The 25,122-nt window shown below is 39.7% G+C and overlaps 1 protein-coding gene across 27 annotated transcripts in view; it reads right to left on the minus strand.

Annotated features, from left to right (window-relative positions):
• Window positions 1-25,122, minus strand: part of LOC117424054 (alpha-(1,6)-fucosyltransferase-like) — a 215,233-nt gene that overhangs the window by 17,277 nt on the left and 172,834 nt on the right. For all 27 annotated transcript variants that reach the window (XM_034040254.3, XM_058991321.1, XM_034927878.2 and 24 more), the window contains 2 exons: window positions 19,860-19,974; window positions 11,803-12,040 (listed from right to left, as the gene is read on the minus strand). In XM_034040254.3, the coding sequence (XP_033896145.1) occupies window positions 11,803-12,040; window positions 19,860-19,974 (353 nt within the window). The remainder of the gene's footprint in view (window positions 1-11,802; window positions 12,041-19,859; window positions 19,975-25,122) is intronic.

Raw genomic sequence — 25,122 nt, forward strand, 5'->3', positions numbered from 1 at the left:
TTAATTACAAACCTGCATTAGTGTAGGCTCTGTAATCAACATATCCAGAGAGCCACTCGCTTGTCCAGTTCTACATACTTGGACATTCTGTGGCAAGTTGTTGAGAGTATAAGGATTTGTAAGGAGGCTGTCTAGCTGTCTGTCACGCTTATATTTCTATCAGCGAACTGCCTGTCTAATTGTGATGAAACTTGATACAGACTTTCTTTACCTGTCTGTATGATGTAGATTGTAATCGTCATTTTACTGATAACTCAAGTCACAAGGGATACATGTCATCGACATATTTGTTTTTAATCAATAACTACAAAACAATGGTGGTATATAAAAACACTTGTTATTTCATTCAAAGTTGAATGTAGTATTACTGTATTAAATTAGACATACATTTGTATCTCGGTTTTGACTGAAAAACTTCGGCACGCTACAATAGGAGGTATCTCTTCATTAGCAGATTGGTAGTGGCCCTATAAAATGAGCAGGACTTGTCACCAGCACTGAAGAGGTTAAATGTCTTGAGCACATTGAGACAGATTTGACGCCTTGCAGTTTCTTGCAGGTTATTTAATCTAGTTCCCCCTCCGTCCCCAGCAGACTGTCAATCCCTTGTACTGTCCAGCAGGTCTCAGCCCAGAACAGACGGTGGGAATGCCCTAGTTTCAGGTGCCACAGAAGGCACCAAGAGGGGGCAATGCTTCCACTGTTGGGTCCTGCTGCCCACTCAATTAAAGCAGAGCATGTTTACAGTCTGCTATGTATGAACCGTTGCCCTTTAATCAAGCAAATAAGCACAAGGTTTGGGATTATCAGTGTTTAACAATGAAAATGCAGTTACAGTGTAGTTTTATATATATTTATATATACATCTCCTCCCTTCTCAACATCTCTCTCCTCTCTGGCCTCTTTCCCCCACCTTCAAACAAGCCTCTATCACCCCCCTCCTCAAAAAACCCCACCTCCCTCCAGAACTACCATCCTGTCTCCCTCTTACCCTTCCTCTCTAAAACCCTCGAGCAGTCAGTACACCGCCAGCTCTCTGCTTTCCTGACTAACCACTCTCTCCTTGACCCTCTCCAATCTGGTTTCCGCTCTACTCACTCCACTGAAACTGCTCTCCTGTCTGTCACTAACTCACTAAACTCTGCCCGTGCTGCCTCTCTCTCCTCTGTCCTAATTCTCCTCGATCTCTCTGCTGCCTTTGACACTGTCGATCACTCTATTCTCCTATCCTGGAAATCTATGGCACTGCTTTGGCTAGGTTCTCCTCCTACCTCTCCGACCGCACCTACCAGGTAACCTGGTGCGGCTCAACCTCCACACCTCACCCTCTCTCAACAGGAGTTCCCCAAGGATCAGTCTTGGGTTCTGTTCTCTCTCTACACCCACTCCCTGGGCCCCCTCATTGCATCCTATGGTTTCTCATACCATTTCTATGCTTATGATGCTCAGATCTTCCTCTCCTTCCCCCCCCCTCTGACCCCACCATCCCCTCCCGTATCTCTACCTGTCTGTTTGCTATCTCCTTCTGGATGCACTCGCATCACCTCAAACTCAACCTCTCTAAATCTGACCTCCTTTTCTTCCCCTCCTCATCTTGCCCTTCCTCTGATCTCTCTATCTCCATTGCTCTGGAATCTACCACGCTCTCTCCCTCCTCCTCAGCCAAGAACCTCAGAGTAACCCTGGACCCCTGCCTCTCCTACTCCCAGCACATCTCCATTCTAGCACGCACCTGCTGACTTGTGTCCCAAATCACAGATACCTATTACACTGGACAAGACACCCCTGTTTCCATTCAAACAAAGCAGCAGGGACTACACATTGTGGGCTAATACAACATTCTTGATCCAGTCAGCACGAAGGAAAGCGAGTCAGGGAGGAATAAAATGGTACAGAGCCTGTTCATTAGCAATCTGAATGAATGTTAATACTGGGAGAATATGATACTTGTGATTCAGTACAACACATAACATAATCCCACTATGTGCAAGTTCAGAAAGCCTCAAAGTATTCTGTAAACTGTTTTTATATGTACTATTAATGTACATGACATCTGTAGTATAGAAAAGCTCCCTGTTGCAAGTCCGTTTCAGCTACATAGGGAAAAGCAGACTGGAGAAACTCTGGACCATTCTGGAACAGGGCTTGCATTACAACCAATACAACCTCCTTGAATTCCTCCAGAACAATCTGATACAGCCATTATGAATCAGTGCTTGTGACCCTCTTGTCAGTGCTATGGTATCGCCCAATTGAATATTTCCAAACAGGTGAATGTTTGCTGTGACAGGGTGAACAGTATCATGAATACAATCCTCCCGTTCAGAACACAAGAGAATGCCTGTGTACATCCCCAGATTAATTAAGACAGATTTTGTCTACATGAGGGTCTGATTTTGCTCTAAGCCTCATAACTACTAGGACCATCAGCAGTTCACTTAGTCTCTGTGACAAAGAGAGAATTAATTATTGTTTTAGATCTCCCTTCCGACCGGTGAGGGCGCTAGGGAGGAGAAGCAGACATCCCCAGGGGAGGTGGAAGTCGGCCACCTGGAAAGGGGGCAGAGCCGCAGTGCGCAACGTCATCGACCCGGTCGGGAAGCGTGGTGGCAATCACGCATTGGCTGACAGCGGTTGCCCTCGCTGACCAATGGCGTCGGGACGGAGCGTACAAAAGGGGGCATGGCCCAGGGTTCTGTTCCTTCTGGCAAGGTACAGTGCGTGTGAGAGAAAGAGAGAGAGAGAGAGAGAGAAAGAGAGAGAGAGAGAGAGAGAGAGAGAGAGAGAGAGAGAGAGAGAGAGAGAGAGAGAGAGAGAGAGAGAGAGAAACGAGCAGGGAAACAGAGGAAGGGTTTTTGAAGACGGGTCGTCTTTGCTGTGTGGACTTTTGCTAACCCATCTGTTCTTTGCATTTTAGAGCACTAATGGGACGCTCCAGGATTACGACGGCGGAGCGACTACCCGGAAGTGCTGGTTTTGTTACCCCCGTGTTTTTCCCGTTCCTGGATTACAAAAGGAAGACAGACTGTTTTTGTTGTTTGTTTATTTGGGACTGCAACCCCGTTTCTCTTTATGTTGTCGGGTTACACACCGTTGTGTACCCTGGCATCCCTATTGTTTATTTGTCCCTATTATTTCTGAGTGCGTTTGGTAACCGTTTTTTAAGGAAATAAAACCCAAGCGCTTAATTGGAAAAAGGACTGGAGTCTATTATTTTACACCACACTACGCCTATCCTGTCACAGTCTCATATAAACAGCTTGTTCAATTTCCTTTGCCATAATTTGTGCTCTTCCTTGTCTAAACTGACTCTGCCAGCAGATGTGTTCGCGTTGTAAATTATTAGAACTAGATGCCAGCTTTTTGTAATGCACATTTGAGCTGCATTATCTTCCCCATCTAAAACAAACACAGAACCCTCTGCCTGTATGGTTTTCTCAAACAGGCTCAACTGGACACCGGCAAGTATTTAGGAGGCATTAAAATTAAACAGCTAGAAAACTGAAGCACAAAATTTCGCTTACTGCATACATTTCTAAATTTAATAGAGAATCTTTTGTTTAGCCAGAAACATCTTCCCTACTGAAACTAGTTTTCTTTTTCTCTTCCTTCCTTTTCATCTTCAGTCCACTATGGAAGATCTGCCCCACCCTCTCCTCCTCTCCATGTCTTTCATCCCTTTCATGATCAGCACCTATCATTAGTGTGTTCATACATAGTTCTCACAGCGAGAGTCTGACCCTTTACTGATATAAAAATAACACCATGTGCACTGAAGAAAAAACACTAGGCGAAACATTCGTCTACTTCTAATACATTTCTTACACCATTTTACCAAAACTGTTGTTTTAGTAACAATTGTATTCCCTTTTATTTTCTTAGGTTTACCTAATTTACATTTAATTTCTTACCTGTTCTTACTAAATTATTTTACCCATTTTTTTCCCCACCGATTTAGATCAATTATGTTCCTTTACAGCAGCAATCCCTACAGCAACTCAGGAGAACTGAAAGTCAGTGGGTGATCCCAAAGTCAGTTGCCTCTTGAGACCCAGGGGCTCTGCAGTGGATGTCAGTGAGCTACCGCCCCCTTGTGCACTGGGTGCCTGACCAAACTGTGTGACTCACCCTGCACAGCATGTGCGTGTGTCTTTACCAGGTAAGCCTTCAGAAGCACTTGTTGTAATGCTAATGAGAGGTAAGGAAAAAAAAATATGAAGCCTTCATTATTACCTTGAATGATTTTTCTTTTGGATGAAGTTGGTTTTCTCTACTCCCTGATCTCTGATTGTCTCCCCAGTCTATGTAACTGAGCAAGGTTTGTATTTCCAGCAAGCGCTGCCAATTTCCCATGGAAAACAAGCTTCTGGGTAATTAGAAAGTAAATGAACGAACCACACCTTGTGTGTGGTCATTATCCTTTAGGCTGCTACTAATTTGTTCCCAAGGGGCACGGTCATCACTTTTGTTCCCTTCAAATTCTATTATGTGAATATGTATAGCACCCATGTAATTAGAACACCAGCGAACTCTCTGTAACAGCACACACCTGGGTCACTTCATTGCAACTGAATTCTAATCTTGTTTAAGTCCAGAAAGGTGTACAAAGCAAAACCTGCACTTCTACACGGTCCTCATCCAGAAATGGGGTCTTAATTATCTTCCAAACACACTTGCTGCCATCCTTAAATGCATAAACCTGATTTTTCACAGACCTATATTCTATGGAGCTATGACAAAGGCCACAAACCAGCCAAATATGTTAAATAACTCAAACTCTCTATACTCCCTTAAAGTTAAAGAAATCTGTTTGCCTTTCTTGTAAACACTGCAGGGGGATCTGTAACACTTTAACATAAAGGCTAAAACCCCAATAAAGAAACAAAGGGCCTTCTTTTGCCTGTGACGGATGTTTGCATACATTTACAGCATAGCCTTGACAGTGAAACGAGAGACTTGCACTAAGGCCTTGGAATCAGTTTATGATTAAGCACACTGGATTTCGGAAATCCAACCTCCACAATACAAAATGAACAATTGAATCTCCCTGCACAATATAAGCAAAGTCCAATTTCTCTGATAAACCAGGACCGTTTGACATGTCATGTAGGTTCATAACCACTACCGACCCTCCCTGATTCATTCTCCAGCCCTGTGTGGAGTCTGAGTAATCCAGTTATTTAAAGAAAGATTTTCAAAGTGATTGGATTGGCATTGAAAGAATAATAAAAAGCATTCCTTGATTGTTACAGTTTCACTGTGCTGGTTTGTTGTCTGAGGTATGGAAAAGTGTCTAATCTATATGCATAAGTTCCTGAACAGACACCAGGCTTTACAGTGGGTATTCTTGACTGCTAGAGATATAAAAACTGTTTAAAATATTTGATGCATACAAAGAGGGAGTTATAAAACTGCAGCAGATTGATGTTTTTTAAGCACTTCTGCAGTTGCCTTTTACAATTGATGTTAAGACCAATAGCCCTTATCGTTACCTTCACAGTAATCTATGAAGGCAACCTAAGAGTGCTGGCAGAAATCAAAAATGAATTTTACCACCTCACAAGGCTTATCCATGCAATTATTTAATTTATTCACATTATTCCAGTTTCATGTAAAAGGCTCATTATCATATCACCAGAACCTATGTATGTGTAAAATATACCTCCAGATACTGATTCTCAAAATAACTTGTGGTAGAGCATGTATTAGCCAGCTGTCTAATAAAGTAGACACACTTTTCGGCTAGCGCGCTGCTGAAGGCACAAGACAAACGTTTCAGCTTGTGCCTTCATCACTGTGCTAGCCAAAACATTGTCTATGGGACTTGTTTCCTCTTAAGTGCTGCCTTCTATTCTGATTGAGCATTTTGAAAGTTGCACAGTGACTTACACACGAATGTTATGTTGAGGATACTCCATGAACGTGCGTGAATACTGTAGTTATGTGATGAATGAGGATGGACAAATAACCCAAGTTGTTCATGGCCATCCTTTCTATTTATCCAAGTGCAATGTATCAAAAAGAAAGTATGTTTAAAGTTAAACAGCTGGATAACCTCAGATCAAGCGTAGTAATGCAGCATAATTGGTAACAGTGAGATTCACCCGGTCATTCTCGTTCCTTTGGATCTGAATGAATGCAAGGTACAGTAGATTCCAAAATGACATCTGGTAAAAACAAAAAGTATATATATATATATATATATATATATATATATATATATATATATATATATATATATATATATATATATATTCACTATGGATCTATGTTGAATACAAAATAATTAATCAATGCTAGATCTCTTGATTCTTGTTTGTGTGTATAAATACAGCATGTATGTGTGTGTAAATGCAGAACTCAACTTGCTGACATAAGTACTGACAGATGCCTTCACTACATCCCTATTGCTAGAGGATATGCATCACCAGTGGAGATAATAAATATGAGATACATTCTGGAACCTATACATAGTTAAAACAAAAGTGACCAACCGGTATTAAGCTCTAAATAATTACTGAGATTGCATTCCTTTTCCAGCAGCATTTCTATTCTGTGTCGCAGCAGAAGTTTCTTTTAATGAAATTGGTTAGATGAACAATGAACAAGCGGGGGTGCTGTCATGTCCTGTGGCAATAAGTGAAAACAAACAACCCGTTTACCAGGTACCTGGGAGTCAGTTTTGTGTCACCACATGCCAACAAATCCAAGCCACCTTAATGGAAGCAGAAAACCTAGCTGGGACATGCTTGTTCTAACTGGCGGGCCACAGCGATGCATTGTGTCGCTCAGCTGATGAATCTTGCATGTAATAGACGGCTGGCTTTAGAAAGCAAAGCCGGAATGGCAGCAGGCCTGACGGATGAAACTTGCTGCTAAAGACCGCAGGTGAACGACAAGGGGAGAGATATCTCAGAATGATGTTGCACCTTTTTTATGTGCTTTTCCCCCCAGCCTGTGAAGTCTGGAATCCCTGGGGTATTATGAATGCATTAGATCATCTAGAGTGGCTGCGCCTGGGGTTTTTGGTCTTCTTTTGACAGCTATGGAGTTTAGACGAGACAGCTCTGGGACAGATTATCTTCCTCTTTGACTATAAAATATGGTGGGTAGCTGCATTAATCCAATGGGATATCCAGCCTCATCCTGCTCTCCTGCAAGAGGGTCAGTGACACCCCCTGATTTACACACCTTGCAGTGCTCGCTTCTCCCAGCTGCAACTCCGTTTTTTAAAGATGCATTTTTAAACTGGATTACATTGTGTAGGCTTGAAACTTTATTAGACATCATTAAAGAAAATGTTTACTTAAAAAATCCCTTTTTGTATTTGCAATCGTTGAGTAGTTGTGAGTGCCGCTGCTCACATGTCCTTTTGGTCGTATTGATTTTCATATGGAAGGTTGCTTTTGAAGTGTTTTGAAAGCTCAGCATCCTATTGAAGTTGCCCGAATTTCTCATTTGTATTCCCCTTTTCAGTTAGCGGATTTCCATGGCTAACAGTAGCTTGACTTCATGACAACACAAGTTATTTTGTTGCTAATACTTATAATACTTACAAGTATATTCCCCACCATTACTGTAAATACAAAATTAGAGCTAACAATACCATGGCCTACTATGAGCTACATCCACCATATAGTATGGATATGAAAAATGTGACATACGGGCAGACAGGTGCCTTGCTATATACTTTTTTTACGCATCAAGTTTCAACTTGTTAAGCTGTTTTCTATCTATGTGTTAAAATGTAAGTGTGACATACAGATAGATGCAGTATACTCCCAGATTCTGATGACATCAATTCAATGACTTGTACTGAAGAAAGTCTTTGCCAAGCTTCATCACAACTGGATATGCGATTCTCTACAGTGTGATGTACATGGTCACGCGCTCTCCATTACCAAGGATATGCACCCACTGCACGGGAAAATAAATATCCTCTGCACCTCATGAACACCAAAACATCTCTTTCGTTCCAGTGGGAATTGTGTGGCAGTTTGTCATCAACAGATTATTGCTGAATAGCACTTGACCACTTTGGATTAAGGTCTTTATTGTCAGTTGAGACAGGACAAAAGATAAGACCTCCTATTCACGCGTGACAAAAGACCATGGAAACTGGAAAGCGATCAATAGTAAACACTAAAATAGACTAATAAATGGCTTCTTAGCGAACACATTTATCCATAGAAAAAACCCTAAAGCGTAATCCATTTCAGCTGTCACAAAAAGGGTAATTTAGTGTATTTTTAAAAGTAAAATGATTTTAAAATACACCTTGGGTCAAGCTCTGCAGTCTAACCATGTGATCAGAGGTCAGTGATATTGTTGCTATTGCTTACAAGCAAAATCACTATCAATTGCATGAAAAGTAAAGTAACTCACACCCAGCATATTCACACAATGTAAACGTGACACACAGACAGATGGACAAGTTCCTCCAAAAACCACATCCTAAGATTCTGATACTCTCAATAGCACATGGTCCATCAGAATGTCGTAACCAAAGTTCATCATACATTGGATTCTCTAGATGTAAATTTACTGGTGCACTGCATTTAAGACTCCTGTGTAAACCAATACTGTATATAAGAAGTATGCTACAAATAATGATTGCTCAAAATCTTTAGGGTACAACAACCTCAGCATTTTGGACAGTCCTTTTCACTTTCCCTCATTTCCCTTCTATGTTTGCTTGTTATCTTGCTTGAAAAAACTTTCTGTCCTGAACTTAAAGTGAATATTTATAGGTGTGAAAGTGTGACAGAGCTTACCTTTTGTTTTTTTTACTTTGATTGCTTTCTTTCGGCTCGTACTGTATATGCAAATTTAGCAGGAAAATGATTTCTCAGGAATCTCTCCTCAGGAATTGTAAACAAAATATCCCCATCAACATGGCTGCGCATGTTTGTTACTCTGACCTAATATTTTCCTGACCCCCCCAAGAAAAGCTACGGTGGTCACATCCAAATCGACCCCTTAGCGATCAGGTGTGCATGCACAAAACTCAGGTACTGTACCATAGAGATTATTGATGGACGGATAGGCTAAATAGCCCTTCAGTCACGTAAAGGCTTTCTGCAGTGACCGTATCTAAAATAGCCATTATTTAAATACTAAATCTGTATATTAATGAATTTTAAACTCAAAAAATTGTCCATATGGTCACCTCCACTATATAATAATATATTTATTTCTATATATAGCGCCTTTCATAGTGGACCACCATCACAAAGCGCTTTACAGAGGTAGGCTGTGAACTGTGCATTAAATGCAGAGTCACTTACAATAGGACATTGATTTAACATCTCATCCGCAGGATGTAGCACAAGGAGGTTAAGTGACTTGCTCAGGGTCACACAGTGAGTCAATCAGTGGCAGAGGTGGGATCTGAACAGGTGACCTTCTGGTTACAAGCCCTGGACTTTAACACTGGACCACACTGCCTCCTCCCTGTAATAAAACCTATGGGTTTAAAAGCCCTGGTTAGCACAGCTTTAAGCATCCTGCTTTACATGAAAACAATCCTGTTATACTTGACAGCTTGAGATTACCCCATTCCACCTGCAGGCAACACCATGCCTCTGAATATGAGCCAAAAACGCCTGGCTGTGATGCAGAGAAACACCCCAAACTCTACCATGAGTTCAACTAAAGTAGCAATACCACCAAATAGAATCTCCTCTGCCCTTGTCACTATATTCAGATTCCATGCTAATCAAATAGAATGCATTACAAGCCCATACATTATTAATGTTTGAATTAAAACCCAAAGCAGATTAATACATGTGAAGACCTCTCAGTACCCTGTATAAAGGATTAGAAATGGTTCACGCTAAATTATCCCCTAACTGGGTTTGACAAAAAAGCAGAGCAAAGCCGACAAACCCATGATGAAAATATTATAGGTTTATCTTTTAAAATGGTATACATAAATGATCTTCGTTCTGTTGCTTTTGAACTAAAACAGAGGTTATGCATAACATTCCCATCGCCCTGCGGCTGCAGGCAGTAGCAGGATGGCTGTTCAGTTCACATGGTGACCAAGAGGCAGGAAGGCTTCAAGGAGAGAGGCAGCTTGTGCGCCTGCAGCTAGGGGTGCAGTCACACTTGACTCATTTGGGCTGATTTTTTTTTTTAACTGAGTGCGGTTCAGTTCATTTTGGAAGCATATGTGAATACTCCAAAATAACTCTGTCCCTTTAAGAGTCTGTTTAAATTGAACCAAACCTTCTCAAGAGGTGGTCTCACCTTTTGGGCAAAAGGACTGAGTTTGGTTAGTTTATTTCAGTGCAATGTGAAAGCACGGCAAAACTACCATAGGCAATGTAAACAAACTGGTAAGTCAACAATATCTTAGTTGAAGCACAGTACTCACTTTAACTTCAGTACTGGTGTATTAGTAGATGGCTTAACGACATTACAGGTAGCCTCCGCTTTTGTGCAGTATTTTAATTTCATTTTATTTTATGTTTTGAATAAGTACTGTAGTTAAATGTCAAAAGAGAAAAATGACCCTGCTTATGAGGAATGTACAACTGTGCTTGTGGTCAAAAGACTTTGAGGAACACTGGCGTCGATGATACAGGCAACTTGTAAGAACAGCAGGACTCTAATGTAAACAAATCCCCTGCTTTGTGGCCTGTCTTTATTATGACAAAATGGCTGTCATAATTTCACAGTGGGTGGGGAAAAATAACCAAGAGTTACAGTTTTGATTTTCTGTTTTAAATTTGTCTTACTCCTGACCCAAAGCTAATGTCCCATTCACTCATTACGCCAGTAACATCGCTTTTCTTTTTTATTGTTGTTTTGTGTTCAGTCAATTCATTTTATAGATGCTTTGTTTCTCTGTTCCAGTTCAATCTTTCACTAAAGGAATACTAGTGGTGACCTTAATGTGAGGTCACAGAGAAGGGAGGGAGCTTTCAGCAATGGCCCAGTTAAGAATGCCATATGGGGTGAACAATTGATTTTCCAGAATACATATTAATGCAATCCCACAATGTTAACCCCTCCCCACAGTTTAGTCTCATCAGAACCCTGTTGACAGTCCAGTTAGTTAACATTTCATTTCGGAAAGGTATTTTTTTTAGCTGTAAAGGCTCCCCCCTCACTGTTTTTGTGACGTTTTATTGGTGTCATAAGGTCTTTTGATAAAGATGTGTGTGGTAAAGCATAGGTAAGCACTGTAAACCCAGAGAGGTATGGTAAAGTATATTAAAAAAAAACATGGCAAACCAAGGTAAACGATAGTAAATGCAAAGTATAACCATGGGAAAAGCAAAGGAAAACAGAGAAATGACCAATTTACACTATAGATATTTTACAAGAGTTTGTATGTATTTATGTATGTATGTAAACTGTGTGGCGACACTGTCACAGACACTGGAGTTGAATCAATTGATCGATGATGGATCTAAATACCGCTGTCGCTTTTAACCACTGTCGTTTCCATACAGCATTTTCCCAGACAGAAATGCGCTAAAGAGACCCGTGTGGTTTGACTGTCTTGGCACACAAATGGCTTCATGCTAATTGTCTCAGGAAGTCAATCGAGCAGACCCCGCTGGCGTTTTTCATCAGCTATTCGTCCATCAGTAGGACTTGCTTTCCCCCCCCCCCCCCCCCCGTCTGTGCACACGCTTGCCTGAGCTAATCCCAGCAGGAGAAAGATACTTGAACGAGACACAATAGCCACTGCTGCCACTCGTCATCTCCAGGAAGAGAAGCGAATGCAAGCAATCCCTGGAGCCCGCAGCAAAGCGACTCCAGCAGCTTGTTATTAATTACGCTCCTTACCTGACCAGTGGCCTGTGGAGGTTCCCGATCTGTCAGTGCATGACTCGCTGACGGCTTTGAAGACAGACTCCCAGCCGCTCGTGGCATAGCGCCAGTTTTGGGACTCCAGGATGAGGGTGCGCTGGGTGCCGTAGGCGATCATGAAGCAGTAGACAACGTGATGGAGCTGACAGCCGTAACCGCAGCCTTTGTTGATGTTGCAAACCAGCTTCCTGGCTTTGCTGCAGTCGTTGGGGTTCTGAGATTAGGGACAAAAAAAAACAGTTCTGAAATAAACTGCACTCTCTGACCTACGTGAACTACTGTCATCAATCATCTCAATGTGATTTTAACATGCAGGGACATATTCACAGGCATGTGATACAGAGGGGAGAAGTTATTCAGTGGTTAGTGCAGAATTCAATCCCAGTATGTTTCTGTTTTGGTTTATTTCTGATACTTTTAAACTAGTTTTTGATTTTGCAGTGGATGTCTCTTGAGCAATACAGTATATAACTCACTGATCTCCCCAATATGACTATTTTGATTCAGAGGTAAAGTATCCCATTCAGGCTCTTCAGGGGTTTGAAAAGACTACAGGGGCAATTGGTAGTCTTTGGTAGAAGCAAGTACTGTACAGCCAAAATGCAGCAAAATTGGTGTTGTGTTTAAACATGACACATGCTTAATACGCAGTCTGGCTAGATCTATTAAAAAAAAAAAATGTTGGCTAATATTCCATAACTATTTAGCTTTAGTAAACACAAGTTATTGTATGTCTTATGTGATTATGTTTTTAAGATCTCCCAGGTCGTCAGTATGGCCCTTTTAGGTCAGCTCTGTGTTGAACTATATGAAGTCGAGACAAGCAGTTCATGAAACCTTTCAATTGACTTGCCTTAGTTTATTCTATAAAATAAATACAGTTTATCTTTTTTATAGTTTGAACTCAGAGTCTGTTTTGTTTGTACGTAAGATTGTACAATGCTCTAGTTAGACCCCATCTAGAATACTGTGTGCAGTGTTGGTCAACCCATGACAAAATTTGCATCATTACATTCGAGAAGGTACAGAGAATCGCAACTAGGCTGATCCCAGGACTTAATGACATGAGCTATGAGGAAAGGTTAAAAAAATGTAATCTCTTCAGCCTAGAAAAAGGAAGGGAAAGAGGGAACTTGACTGACTAAAATCAAATGGTCTAGATAAAGTTAACCCAAGACACAACTTCAAATTTAGCACAGAAAGCAGTTTACAGGTAAGGCACTGTTTTGAAATGTTCTGACATACCTTTGTACAATACAGTGGAATGCAAAACACTGCAACATGTTTCAGCTGACAATAAAACATGTGCCATACAGTAGATGACTTTACAAATGAACGGTATTATAATAAATAAATAAATACTGTGTATCTTCTGTGTTATTGGTATACTATTGTCACCATTTATAACTTTGAAGGGAAAAGTTTCTGCAAGTCCATTCCACAGTATAAGGGTTGTATGGGTGGTGTCAATATACATTTTGTATAAGAATGCCTTCTGTGAATACTACACAATGGTAGCGCTTCGCTGTGTATTTCATACAGTAATGCCTTTGTGCTCTCAGACTACTAATGCACTATGCCTGGACTGCTCCCCTCTCTGTTTGCTACTTACTTTAACAATGGTAATACCAAGAACCGTGCCTGTCTTTGTCATAATGTGGGTCTGTAATACAGTGGCATCAAAGCGAGTTAGAGAGCAGCTGTTTCAATATGCATAGTTCTGTTTATTGCAATAAGGTTCATTTGCGTAAAGAAGCTAATTGAGAATGATGACTAAATCAGATCACCGTGTAGTCTTTTTTGTTCAAGACTGAATAGATTCAATTATTTTTTAGCCTGTCTGCATATGACATGCCTTTTAAATCAGGGATAATTCTGGTCGCTCTTCTTTGCACTCTTTCTAGAGCAGCAATATCGTTTTTGTAACGAGGTGACCAGAACTGAACACAATATTCTAGGTGAGGTCTTACTAATGGATTGTAAAGTTTTAACATTACTTCCCTGTAAATCTGAGTCTGATTTTGAAGCGTTTTCAAGTCAGTCCCAGCTGCAGATGGAAATGTTTAGTCTGGGTTCAATGAAAACTCAAGGGCTCTAACAAGTCAAGCCCATCAGACTTCTGACAGGTTGTCTAATAACCATCATAAACTGACGTATGGAATGTGTGACACAGAGAATTTTTTGGAGCATTTACCTATTTTTTTTATTGTTATGATAACTTACTCTAATTTTGTTAACCGCAAACGTTAAGTCTAAATGTAAGGTATCAAATGACATAAATACAAAGAAAGAAATATTTGGTACTTAATGGGTTAATAGGTATGTTGGCAAATGTAACAAATCCCTGTGTATTGTATTCATTATTCTAGAGTTTGCTATTAAAACTCATCTTTGTTTTAGGTATTTTTGCAAGGCTGGCGTGTATCGAAGGGTGCGGCTCACAGCGCACAGTTCTGGATTGCTTTTAAACAAACTAAAGACAAAAAAATCAATCAAAGCAATACAAAGAAACAAAGAGTATTTACCGGATGCTTTGTGGTGGCAATGGCGTGTGGGAGAATGCTGCCCTGACAGTTACAGAGGGGCTCATGTTTGTACGATGCAATGCGCCTGGCATTTCTGCATGTTAGATTAATGTGTCTGAAAGAAATTTATATTGTGATTGCTGGAGATATGTGAGTAGGTGGAGCCAGGGCTCTTTATATCCCCTTCAGCCACAATTTCTTTATTTAGTTTTTAGAAATTATAAAACAGTTTGTATGAACTCTATTCGAGAAGTTGCCGTGCCAAAACTGAAAAAAACCCCAAAACATTATGCATTCTAAAATAGATACATACTGTAGAGAGGAAACTTAACATGGCACAATTATACACACGCAGTGACTGAAGGAGATAAACTGGTTCACCTTCTCATAGACTCAGGGAGGAATAGACTGCTGGTTAGCAGGTCTGAAAAAGTCCTTAGCTAGGAGGTGCAACTTTGTTTGTATTTTTGTGTAAAAAGTTTTTTTTTACACAAAATCTTTCTTTATACCTTTTCCATCAAACTGTGTGGTCTGGATGTTTTTTTGGTATTACTTCCTTCAGTTATTATTATTATTTGTTTATTTAGCAGACGCCTTTATCCCAGGCGACATAGAGACTAGGGTGTGTGAACTATGCATCAGCTGCATAGTCACTTACAATTACGTCTCACCCGAAAGACGGAGCACAAGGAGGTTAAGTGACTTGCTCAGGGTCACGCAATGAGTCAGTGGCTGAGGTGGGATTTGAACCGGGGACCTCCTGGTTATAAGCCCTTTTCTTTAACCACTGGACCACACAGCCTCCTCACAGCTGTGTGGTCCAGCGGAGGTTGTGTGACAAATCCTTTCCCATTCAATGGGAATCCCTTTAATCCAGCCTTGATGTTACAAAGCCCCTGAATGAAAGATAGGTAATTGACACGGAATTAACATGTTCTGTGTCTTTGTGGCTAATTCAAGTAACAGGTTTGTTCCTGTAATACTAGAAAATCTGATAGGCATGAGCCTGATACTAATGCACAGACAGCCAAGCAATTAGTCTTTAAAAGCAGTCCTATTTCTAAGAATAATCCTAATAATGCCAATTAGTATTTCAAATGCTAATTGCCATTAATGTTAGCTAATGGCTTCAGGTATATTAAAACTGTGACGCATGGATTATATACTCTGTCCATTTTACTCTGCACATTAGGGTTCTTGTTGTCTACATGCAGGTTATTAAAAGAGCTCAATATTCTATTTGCATTTAACTTCAGCATGAAAGAAACACCTTACTTATGCTGCCACATAGACATTTGATAATTGTGTGACAATTACCTGACTAGGTCTTTCTTTCAGGCCTCTGACACTGGCAATGTGTGTAAGACACAAGGATGAATCGCAGTCATTATCACTGGGCCTGTTATTATTATTATTATTATTATTATTATTATTATTATTATTATTATTATTATTATTATTATTGTTTTTAATTAGAGATTAGCATACTTTTTCAAGTACCACACTCTAGATTACAAACATTTTAACCTGTAGTTCCCCTGGCACCTGACTTCCTGTGCTGTAGATCCCATGGTCTAATTACATCTTGAGTATTAATGATTGACATGCTTTGCAGCCAGTAACATGACCCAGGAAGACGCTGCTGAGTTGAAATGATCCAGGGAGTGTAACAGACTAATGGGCTTACACTGTGAGCTTTCTTTTTTGTACTGCCTCTGTAACGTTTTATAATGTTTAAAATCATTATTGTGGTTCTTACTACAATTACTCCATATTGGCAAACGGCAACACCGTCTTGTCCCTGAACTCTCAAAATGATTCCAGTATCTTTCATTTTATCATGAAAGAAACTGAACAGATGTTACCCTATACAGGCTGTTCTGCAGTATGTCAGACAGATTATTGGAAGATTTGAAGTATACTAGTTTAGGGATGTCTGGGTTTTATGAGGTGATGAAAACTTAAAATGCAACATATTTTCAAAGCCTTTGCTCCAGTCGCCTCTTACCAAACAAGTGAAGATGTAGATCTACAATCTGTAATCTGTAATCCCGGGGTAATCGTGCATAGGTGTGGCTGATGCAATCCAGGGTGATTGGAACAAAAAGATTCTGACAAAAAGCTGAGATATACCCAAGCTGTGTATACAGTATTGCCAACTCCACCGTTGAAGAAATCATGAGACAAACTCTTAGAAATTTGGCGTCCGATTCCCGAGATTTTATTTTTCAAAACCTAAACCAATATTGCAATGCTAAGAGAACCAATATTTTGAGTTGGTTTCTAAACCTCATTAACAACAGTTTATAACACCTAAAGTCACATGTTTATTTGCATATATCTGGAAAATCTCTCATCAAATTGACGCTTGAAATGTTTTTGCTTACGATTGTAAGTCGCCCTGGATAAGGGCGTCTGCTAAGAAATAAATAATAATAATAATAATAAACATTTCCCTGCTTGTCCTTATTCTACACTATTCTGTACATGCTAGTAATGCATGTCATGGTCATCAATATTTTGGTCATACTGACGGCTCTAATTCTGAATCTGCAGTCATGGCGCATAGGCATGTTTCTGACACAGTAATTGATTTCTTACACGCTCGCGTTTGTTTGAATCTAGTGCTGCTGGGATGCATTGTGATGAAACCACACGTTTTCCACACGTTTTCTGTGTTGCTGAGTCTTTGTTAAAATCAAAAGGATGCGCACTTTCTTAATTAGATATGCAGTCATCACTGGGGACTTGGTAAGCATAAGCCATTTCCAGGAGCTAATGGAATACCCGCTCTGTGCTACATGGGATTGTACAGCACTCTTTAAACACACATACAAGTAGGGCCATTACTGAATCTAAGCAGGTGGACATGAAACTGTCGCTCGGCCAACCAGGCAGGCTGGAGCGCATCAATAATTCATTGTAGTTTCATAGCAACAGTCCCTTCGCTGCTATGCTGCTTATTCACAGATTATCAATAAATGATGCATCTTACATTTCCAGGATTTGAGAAATAAAATCAAGTAAAACCCTTTTAATATAACTTCAAAGACACTGAGCGGAAGGGATGGCAATAAGCAGAGTTGACTGGAATTCACCAACAGCCCTGACAGAAATGGAAACATAGTACTGTGGGTAGTGCATTGATGACAGTAGTGTTCATTAATACCATTTCTATTCAATACCCACTCAACATGCACTGCAGTACTGCAGTATGCGCTCAGGTGTTATATGTTTGAAGATTTCAATGCTTTACAGCAACTTGCTGTACATGTAAACCTTTTAGTTGTATGCTTTTACTTACCAAAGTGATATTAAGTGGGGTGACTATCAGTTGAATGACTGACACATGTGAGTGATACTAACCAGAGTGTGACAACAAACACAATTATCAGGAGCTTGTGCCCATTGACTCCCATTGAGCTACAAGGTGTTTAAATAGTTCTGCAGAGAAACGTAACCATTCCTCAGTGATTACCTGCCTCTAATTCCTTCAGGGAATTATCAGGTAAATGTGCTGCAAATGCACCTGCCATCAAAGTGCTTCCTATTACCCCGTCATAAAAGTCTATTGGATAACATATACTGGAACATCTGTCTTATATCAAAGAGGTTATACGCTCTCAGTCTGCATGCCTTACGTTCAGGTAGTCAGTTATTATTTAGCTTAGTGGGCCATTACACCTGTCTTCGGGGACAAATCATGTCACTGGCTGCAAAGCCCGTCAGTCGTTAGGGGAGACAGCTGGTTGGTTAATGACAGAAATGAAGGCCTTCAAGGGGTTATATGACCAAGGAAGTGCAACACTACTTGAAAGTAAGGCATGCAAACAGAGCTTTCTTTAACTTTAATTGCACCAGATACCATTATTATCATTCATCACTGCACCTGTGAGACCAATAAAGTGACTGGAAGTGAACAGCTGGTAAGATTTATGGAATTATTGTATTTGCTATAACTCCTTTAATTAAATGCATGACACCACATTTTTAAACACCTAATATACCGGGCACACATTTCTGATCCCTCTAAGCTATTATTTATCTCAGCGAGAAGCGCTGTTAAAAGAAATAAAGAAAAAACAAGCAGCTAAACATTCTACAGTCACTGAGCCTCGACATGCCTTAATGCACAATATGCATCTGCATACTGTTTACATTAACGGTAAACATTTCCCTTTTTCTGGTGCTAAAAGCTACAAGCAAGAAAGCCTTGTATGTACTGCTTGAGCACAGACATTGATTTTGTGTTAATGTTCCTGTTCTAGGGGGCTGACAGCTGAAGTCATTGGCTTAGATAAATGGTTGGATTGAGTCTCAAAAAGGAGAGTGAAGGGGAAAGACGGCCAGTGCATAGGAAGTTTCAAAGTGCATAGGAAGATTAACGACAGTGCCAGGCATCATGAAATACAAAGGTTAATCGGGATGGAATCACAGAACGGCTCTCTCCCATGGGCTCAAACTCATTAGAAAAGAAGAAGCCAGTGACGATGTTTCTCAAGGAGCTATAGGGGGCTGGAGTTCCCGATGACAGATGCCAGCGTCCAAAGGATTCTATGTAAGACAGAGAGCGACACTTTTTATTAATGAAGTGTGGAAAGTCATCTGTTGATGGGGCTCTGTCTGGCTACCACTTGCGAACATGGAAAATAATGAAAGAACCTGTTAAGCATGACTAATGTCTGCTGTATGAACCTGATAAGACCAAGCTTAGGAAGGGCTGTGTTCAAAGTGGATATTATTATGCTAAACGCAAACTGTACTGCTTCAGCTGTGTCTGGCTATGTGCGCCATGCTGAATTCCACATGACTGCTTATTATTCCTCCTGTTTCAAACATGACAAAATTGTCCTCCATTTGAAGGTGTTACTGATTACCTTGGAAACTAATGCTGTATTTCCTTCTTTATGTATGAGAAGTGGAATTCACTTTCATTGGGATTCCAAATCTTGTTATCTTATACAACACCGTACAGTTTGGATAAACTAACATCACCAAGTGTCCCACTGACAGTAGCCGATATCTGCGCAGACATTATAATCCTGGTCCTTAAAAAAGAAAAAAAAACTAAATAGGTGTCATTTAATACCTGCTGCTTCCACACTGTCTCCTTCGCTACTTAAAAACCCTGACTTCCATAGTTTAGCTGTGCACTCTAATATTACTGTATCATCAATAGTGTATACCCTTTGAATTTGCATATGTTTCTTTTACGTTTAATATTTAATTATATGTGTTATTAATCTGCACTCATGGATATTTTACATATTTTTTACAAGCCTGATCAAGGTGCAATTGCTAGAACAAGGTCAGTATAGAAATGAGCTTAAGGGGTGGCCAGCAGTAATTTCTCCTTCCCTAAGATAGTCTGTTAAAGATTTTTAATGCAAAATACAAACTAACAATTTCTAAATGATGATAAGGGACACAGATAATGGGATAAAAACAAAAGCTAAAAACATGATGTAATGCAAATTCAGATGGTAGAAGGAATTTCTTGCAGTTTACCTGAAGGTATGTTATTCTGTTCTGAACCAGATTGGAAAGGTCCCTGGCTTCCTTCTCTCTCCAGTCACCAGCCCCGTCTGTTTGACTGAGGTGGTGCAGATCAGTCATGATTGACCTGCAACACAGAGACATGTCACCCATGTATATCACAAATCACTTCCATTCACTGACATCACAAACACGTATTATCATTTGAAAACAGCTGGTACTCTTCTAGGTTAAAGAAAGTTCTCACTCTCTTTGCTTGCTTTTCAGGACATGCATTACCCTTGCACTTCTTAGGTCATTTCACCCCTGTCTTTGGGATTGAGCATGTTACTGGCTGTAAAGCATGTCAGTCATTAGGGAAGTAGCCGGTTGGTTATGACAGGAAAGAAAGCCTGAAGGGGTGGGGACAATTTCACTGCTCAGGTGACCATAAAAGTGCAAGACTATCTGAAAGCCAGATCGGCAGACAGCGATTTCCTTAACCTAGAGTAGAGCCAGATATCATGTTTTAAAATGAAAATACATGTGTGTTAGAAATATTATGCATTCTCTTTTATTTTAGAAGCGCAGCAACGTGCTTCACAGGATGTATGCTATATATAGGAACTTTATGGAATATAAACCCATTTTTCTTGCAGCAAAAGCTGATATTATAGTCAAGCCTTTATTTATGCAATGATGTCCCATTAAGTTTAGCTATACTGTTTAAATATTATTGATTAATTCATATCGCCCAACGTCCGGGACAACAAGATTTGTGTGAGGGAATACAAGTTTTGCCATAATACTTTGCCCGTTAGACAAATAGTTTTTATTTATTCATTTTTCCTATGTTCGTTCTGTTGCTAGAGAGCCACACAAGTTTCTGGAATCTGAACTGCGGAAGTCTAACACCTACATAAAAACATTTTTAAAAGTGTTTACGGCCCACTCCTGTCACTTCTGATTGGCTAGCTGTGGAAAAAGCGGATCTTCAATTGGTTACAAGGAAACCCAATAATGGCTGCCAAGACAGCCTCTGGCAGGGCACAGACTAATCTTATAAACTTAAGGTATTATTTACATTTTTTGTAAATTAGCAAATAAGTGATACTGCTTTCTTAATACATGAACCTGACATTTAAATGAAGCAATCTAGTAAAGTAATAATACCATAGTCACTAAGGTATTAGCGGATTAGAAAAAATTGTGTTGTGTAATTTATAAAATTATTTCTGAGTCTACTTTGTGGTCAAGCGCGTACTTGTTGGGAAGTTTACTGTTTAGAAGCATTTCAAAACAAACTTTTTTTTTTCTTTCGATTTTATTGTTCCTAACCTAATTTGCTATTTACCATATTTACATTTTTTTTTTTCATTTAATTTAAACGCTATATTAATTTTTATTGGTTTGTGAAACTATTAAAACATGAAGATTGCCAACTATGTTTATAATGATAGAAATGAAATGCTTAGATTATCTGTACAATATTCTATTATTATTTTAAAATAAAATACAGACTGTAAATGACATGGCAATGTGTTTATGTATTAATTCATTTGTGTATTTATTTTTCGGTGAGAGTAGAATGTGGCAGTGTTCCAGTTGGACATGATGTTAGATGAGGAATAATAACTGTAAAATGTACACTGTTTAAAAAAAAAAGTATATAATAAAAATAAACAAAAGAAAAAACTTTTTTCTCTTTGCAGAATTTGATGGAGCCTACTGTAAATTATGTGTGCATTTTGGTTGAAAAACAGTATAAAAATAAATGTAGAGAAACTTGACAAATGCAGAGAAACTTGACAAATCTGGGGTTCAGCAGTTACAAAACTGAAAGAATGTCAAGACAAATGTGGATTCCACAAAGCACTGGTATCTGTGATGCAACAACTAAAACACCTGTGCATCAGAAGCTGAACTTAGCTTATCGAGAGAGTCAGAAGCTATTTTTATATTTGAATAACCAAGTATTGCTTATTATAGTTGTACTCTTAGTATGTTATTTAAACTTAGTATCAAATGTGCTCCAAACTGCACTGAAAGGCACATTTCCTTAAAGTATGTTATACATTTGTTGAGGTGAGGTGGGGTCACAGGGAAGCATTTATGTATCTTGAAGAATTTAGGGTAGATCCGCCCCTGTTAATCACTAATTGATTGATTGTGTTCACTGTTATATAAGACCAAGTTATGTTCTACTTTTTTGTGTTTTGTACGACGGGGAGGGGGCAAGTAGATTTTTCTAGCATTTTGTCCCTTGGACAACAAGTTTTTTTTAAAAAATGCACACCACAGTGTATTCTCAAAAATATAATATAGGGTGCCGAAAAAACCATCCAGATTTTAATCCAGAAAGCTGCTCTGACCTTTAATGGAGGGGATATCAGTGTTTATCGGTGCTACCCAGGACTCAGGTTGTAAAAAGCTAACAAGGGGAACTCCTGAAGTCTACTCACAGGTCCATGTTCTCACAATCAGGCATTTGACAGGCAGAGTTTCAGTTCAAGACCAGTCCATTTTTTAAGCTGTCCACATAGTTTGTTTTCGGTTTGTTTCTTAAGAGTCAAATGTAGTTAAAAGTAATCTTCACGCTCTTTGCCAAAAATATTTTTGAAGGGGTGCAGAGGTTTCTTTCTATCTAAAAGAAATACCAGCTGTGCCAGGTTCCAGGTCTTCAGACAAACATACCTAGACAGACAGTGTCAGGATTAATTCCTAACTCAGATGATACCGCATCACCTGATAATACAGCTGCTGAGGATGTTATAAAACTGCAGGATACCCAGGAATTTCCGGAATGTTGGACACAAAACCAGTTTTTAGAAATATATATATATATATATATATATATATATATATATATATATATATATATAGATAGATAGATAGATAGATAGATAGATAGATAGATAGGATGTACAGTTTGTGCAAATTTACAGTAACTGGGCACAAGCTCCAGTAAACACATTCACCTGTCTGATGAATGGGCAAGAGACACCAAAGAGAGATGTATGAAATAACAGATAGAGTGCTTCAAACCATTTACAAGATTGTAAAATCAGGGAGGCCATTTACAGACTTGCCTCCTGACTTTGATTTGCAAGTTTTAAATGGCCTTGACATGGGGCGTACCTTTGCTTCTCAAATGCAAATGAAATGAGGAAAGAAACTTGCAGAAAGTGTTATAAAGATTGAATCCAAATGGGCAGTTCTGATTGATGAGTCTACTACAGTCAGTAAAAAGTCTGTTTATATCTACATTAGAGCTTGCCTCTGTGGTTCAGATGAACCTGTAACATTCTTCCCTGATTTAGTGGAACCTGCTGCCAGTAATGCTGATACAATATAGTCATGGTTTCACAAAATAAATTCTTCAAGATCGCCTGATCTGCTTTGTCTCAGATGGAGCATCAGTAATGCTAGGTAATAAATCAGGAGTAGCTGACACTGAGTAGTAGGAGTAGTAATACTGGGTATAAGCCCTGCTTCTGACTATGGCTCTCCTGCCACTGCATAACTGGAACCTGGCACAGCTGGTACAAGCCCTGCTTCTGACTATGGCTCTCCTGCCACTGCATAACTGGAACCTGGCACAGCTGGTACAAGCCCTGCTTCTGACTATGGCTCTCCTGCCACTGCATAACTGGAACCTGGCACAGCTGGTTCAAGCCCTGCTTCTGACTGTGTCTCTCCTGCCACTGCATAACTGGAACCTGGCACAGCTGGTACAAGCCCTGCTTCTGACTATGGCTCTCCTGCCACTGCATAACTGGAACCTGGCACAGCTGATACAAGCCCTGCTTCTGTCTATGGCTCTCCTGTCACTGCATAACTGGAACCTGGCACAGCTGGTACAAGCCCTGCTTCTGACTGTGTCTCTCCTGCCACTGCATAACTGGAACCTGGCACAGCTGGTACAAGCCCTGCTTCTGACTGTGTCTCTCCTGCCACTGCATAACTGGAACCTGGCACAGCTGATACAAGCCCTGCTTCTGAATGTGGCTCTTTTGCCACTGCATAACTGGAACCTGGCACAGCTGATACAAGCCCTGCTTCTGAATGTGGCTCTTTTGCCACTGCATAACTGGAACCTGGCACAGCTGATACAAGCCCTGCTTCTGAATGTGGCTCTTTTGCCACTGCATAACTGGAACCTGGCACAGCTGATACAAGCCCTGCTTCTGAATGTGGCTCTTTTGCCACTGCATAACTGGAACCTGGCACAGCTGATACAAGCCCTGCTTCTGAATGTGGCTCTTTTGCCACTGCATAACTGGAACCTGGCACAGCTGATACAAGCCCTGCTTCTGAATGTGGCTCTTTTGCCACTGCATAACTGGAACCTGGCACAGCTGATACAAGCCCTGCTTCTGAATGTGGCTCTTTTGCCACTGCATAAATGATTAATACAAGTATTAGTGATTACAATGGCAAAAAAAACAACATGAAATTAGACAGTCAATATGAACATTCTATGGATTTTTAAAACTCAAAACTAGTATTAAACTTTAAAAAAAGTAGAAAAGTAATCAAATTGTTGTTTTTAGACTATAAAAAATATCACTACTAAATATGCACTGTAATATTTAAAAAGCCTTACTATCATATAGGGACCTTAATGGGTAATACAATGTTATTTCTAATGCAAACATTATGGAATTTTCCTGACACACTGGGCTCTATACGCCAAAAATTTAACACAAATTCAGTATTACTGACACTATTTCTAAAGCATTTATTTTGTATTCTTAGGAACACAATATGAAAGAAAATAAGAATGTGGTAAGTCACAGTGCATACGGTTTATTTATAGACGCTGTGTATGATTCACTTATTGTTTGACAGCTTATGTGGAGGTTTATAGCCTTCAGAAAAAATAATGCTAGCACCGAATTTATGGAAAACGGTTTGAGTATAGAGCCCTATTACAAAGTGGATGTAACCTGACACATTAAAATGTCAGGTTGGAAAGCACGTTTACGCTTAACAGGCGGCAGTGATGTGCCCTCCTCTCAATTTCGGTGCATAAAAATATGTGTTGAAATTAGGACAAAGCTTATCATTGCAACTCATTTTTAATTATTTATTTATTATTATTATTTTTCAATCTATATAAACCAGATCGCCCACCCTACAAACCTGGAATACAGAAATGAATGCCCTCAGTATTTAAAATGTTACATTAAAAAAATATTCTTATGGAATTACCGATTTAAGAACTTGCAAATATTGTTTTCCTCTTGTCATTCAGTTACATAGGGTTAATTACTGACAAACCGTTTTAAAAATA

The sequence above is a fragment of the Acipenser ruthenus genome, chromosome 18 (genome assembly GCF_902713425.1).
Source record: "Acipenser ruthenus chromosome 18, fAciRut3.2 maternal haplotype, whole genome shotgun sequence".
Lineage (NCBI taxonomy): Eukaryota > Metazoa > Chordata > Actinopteri > Acipenseriformes > Acipenseridae > Acipenser > Acipenser ruthenus.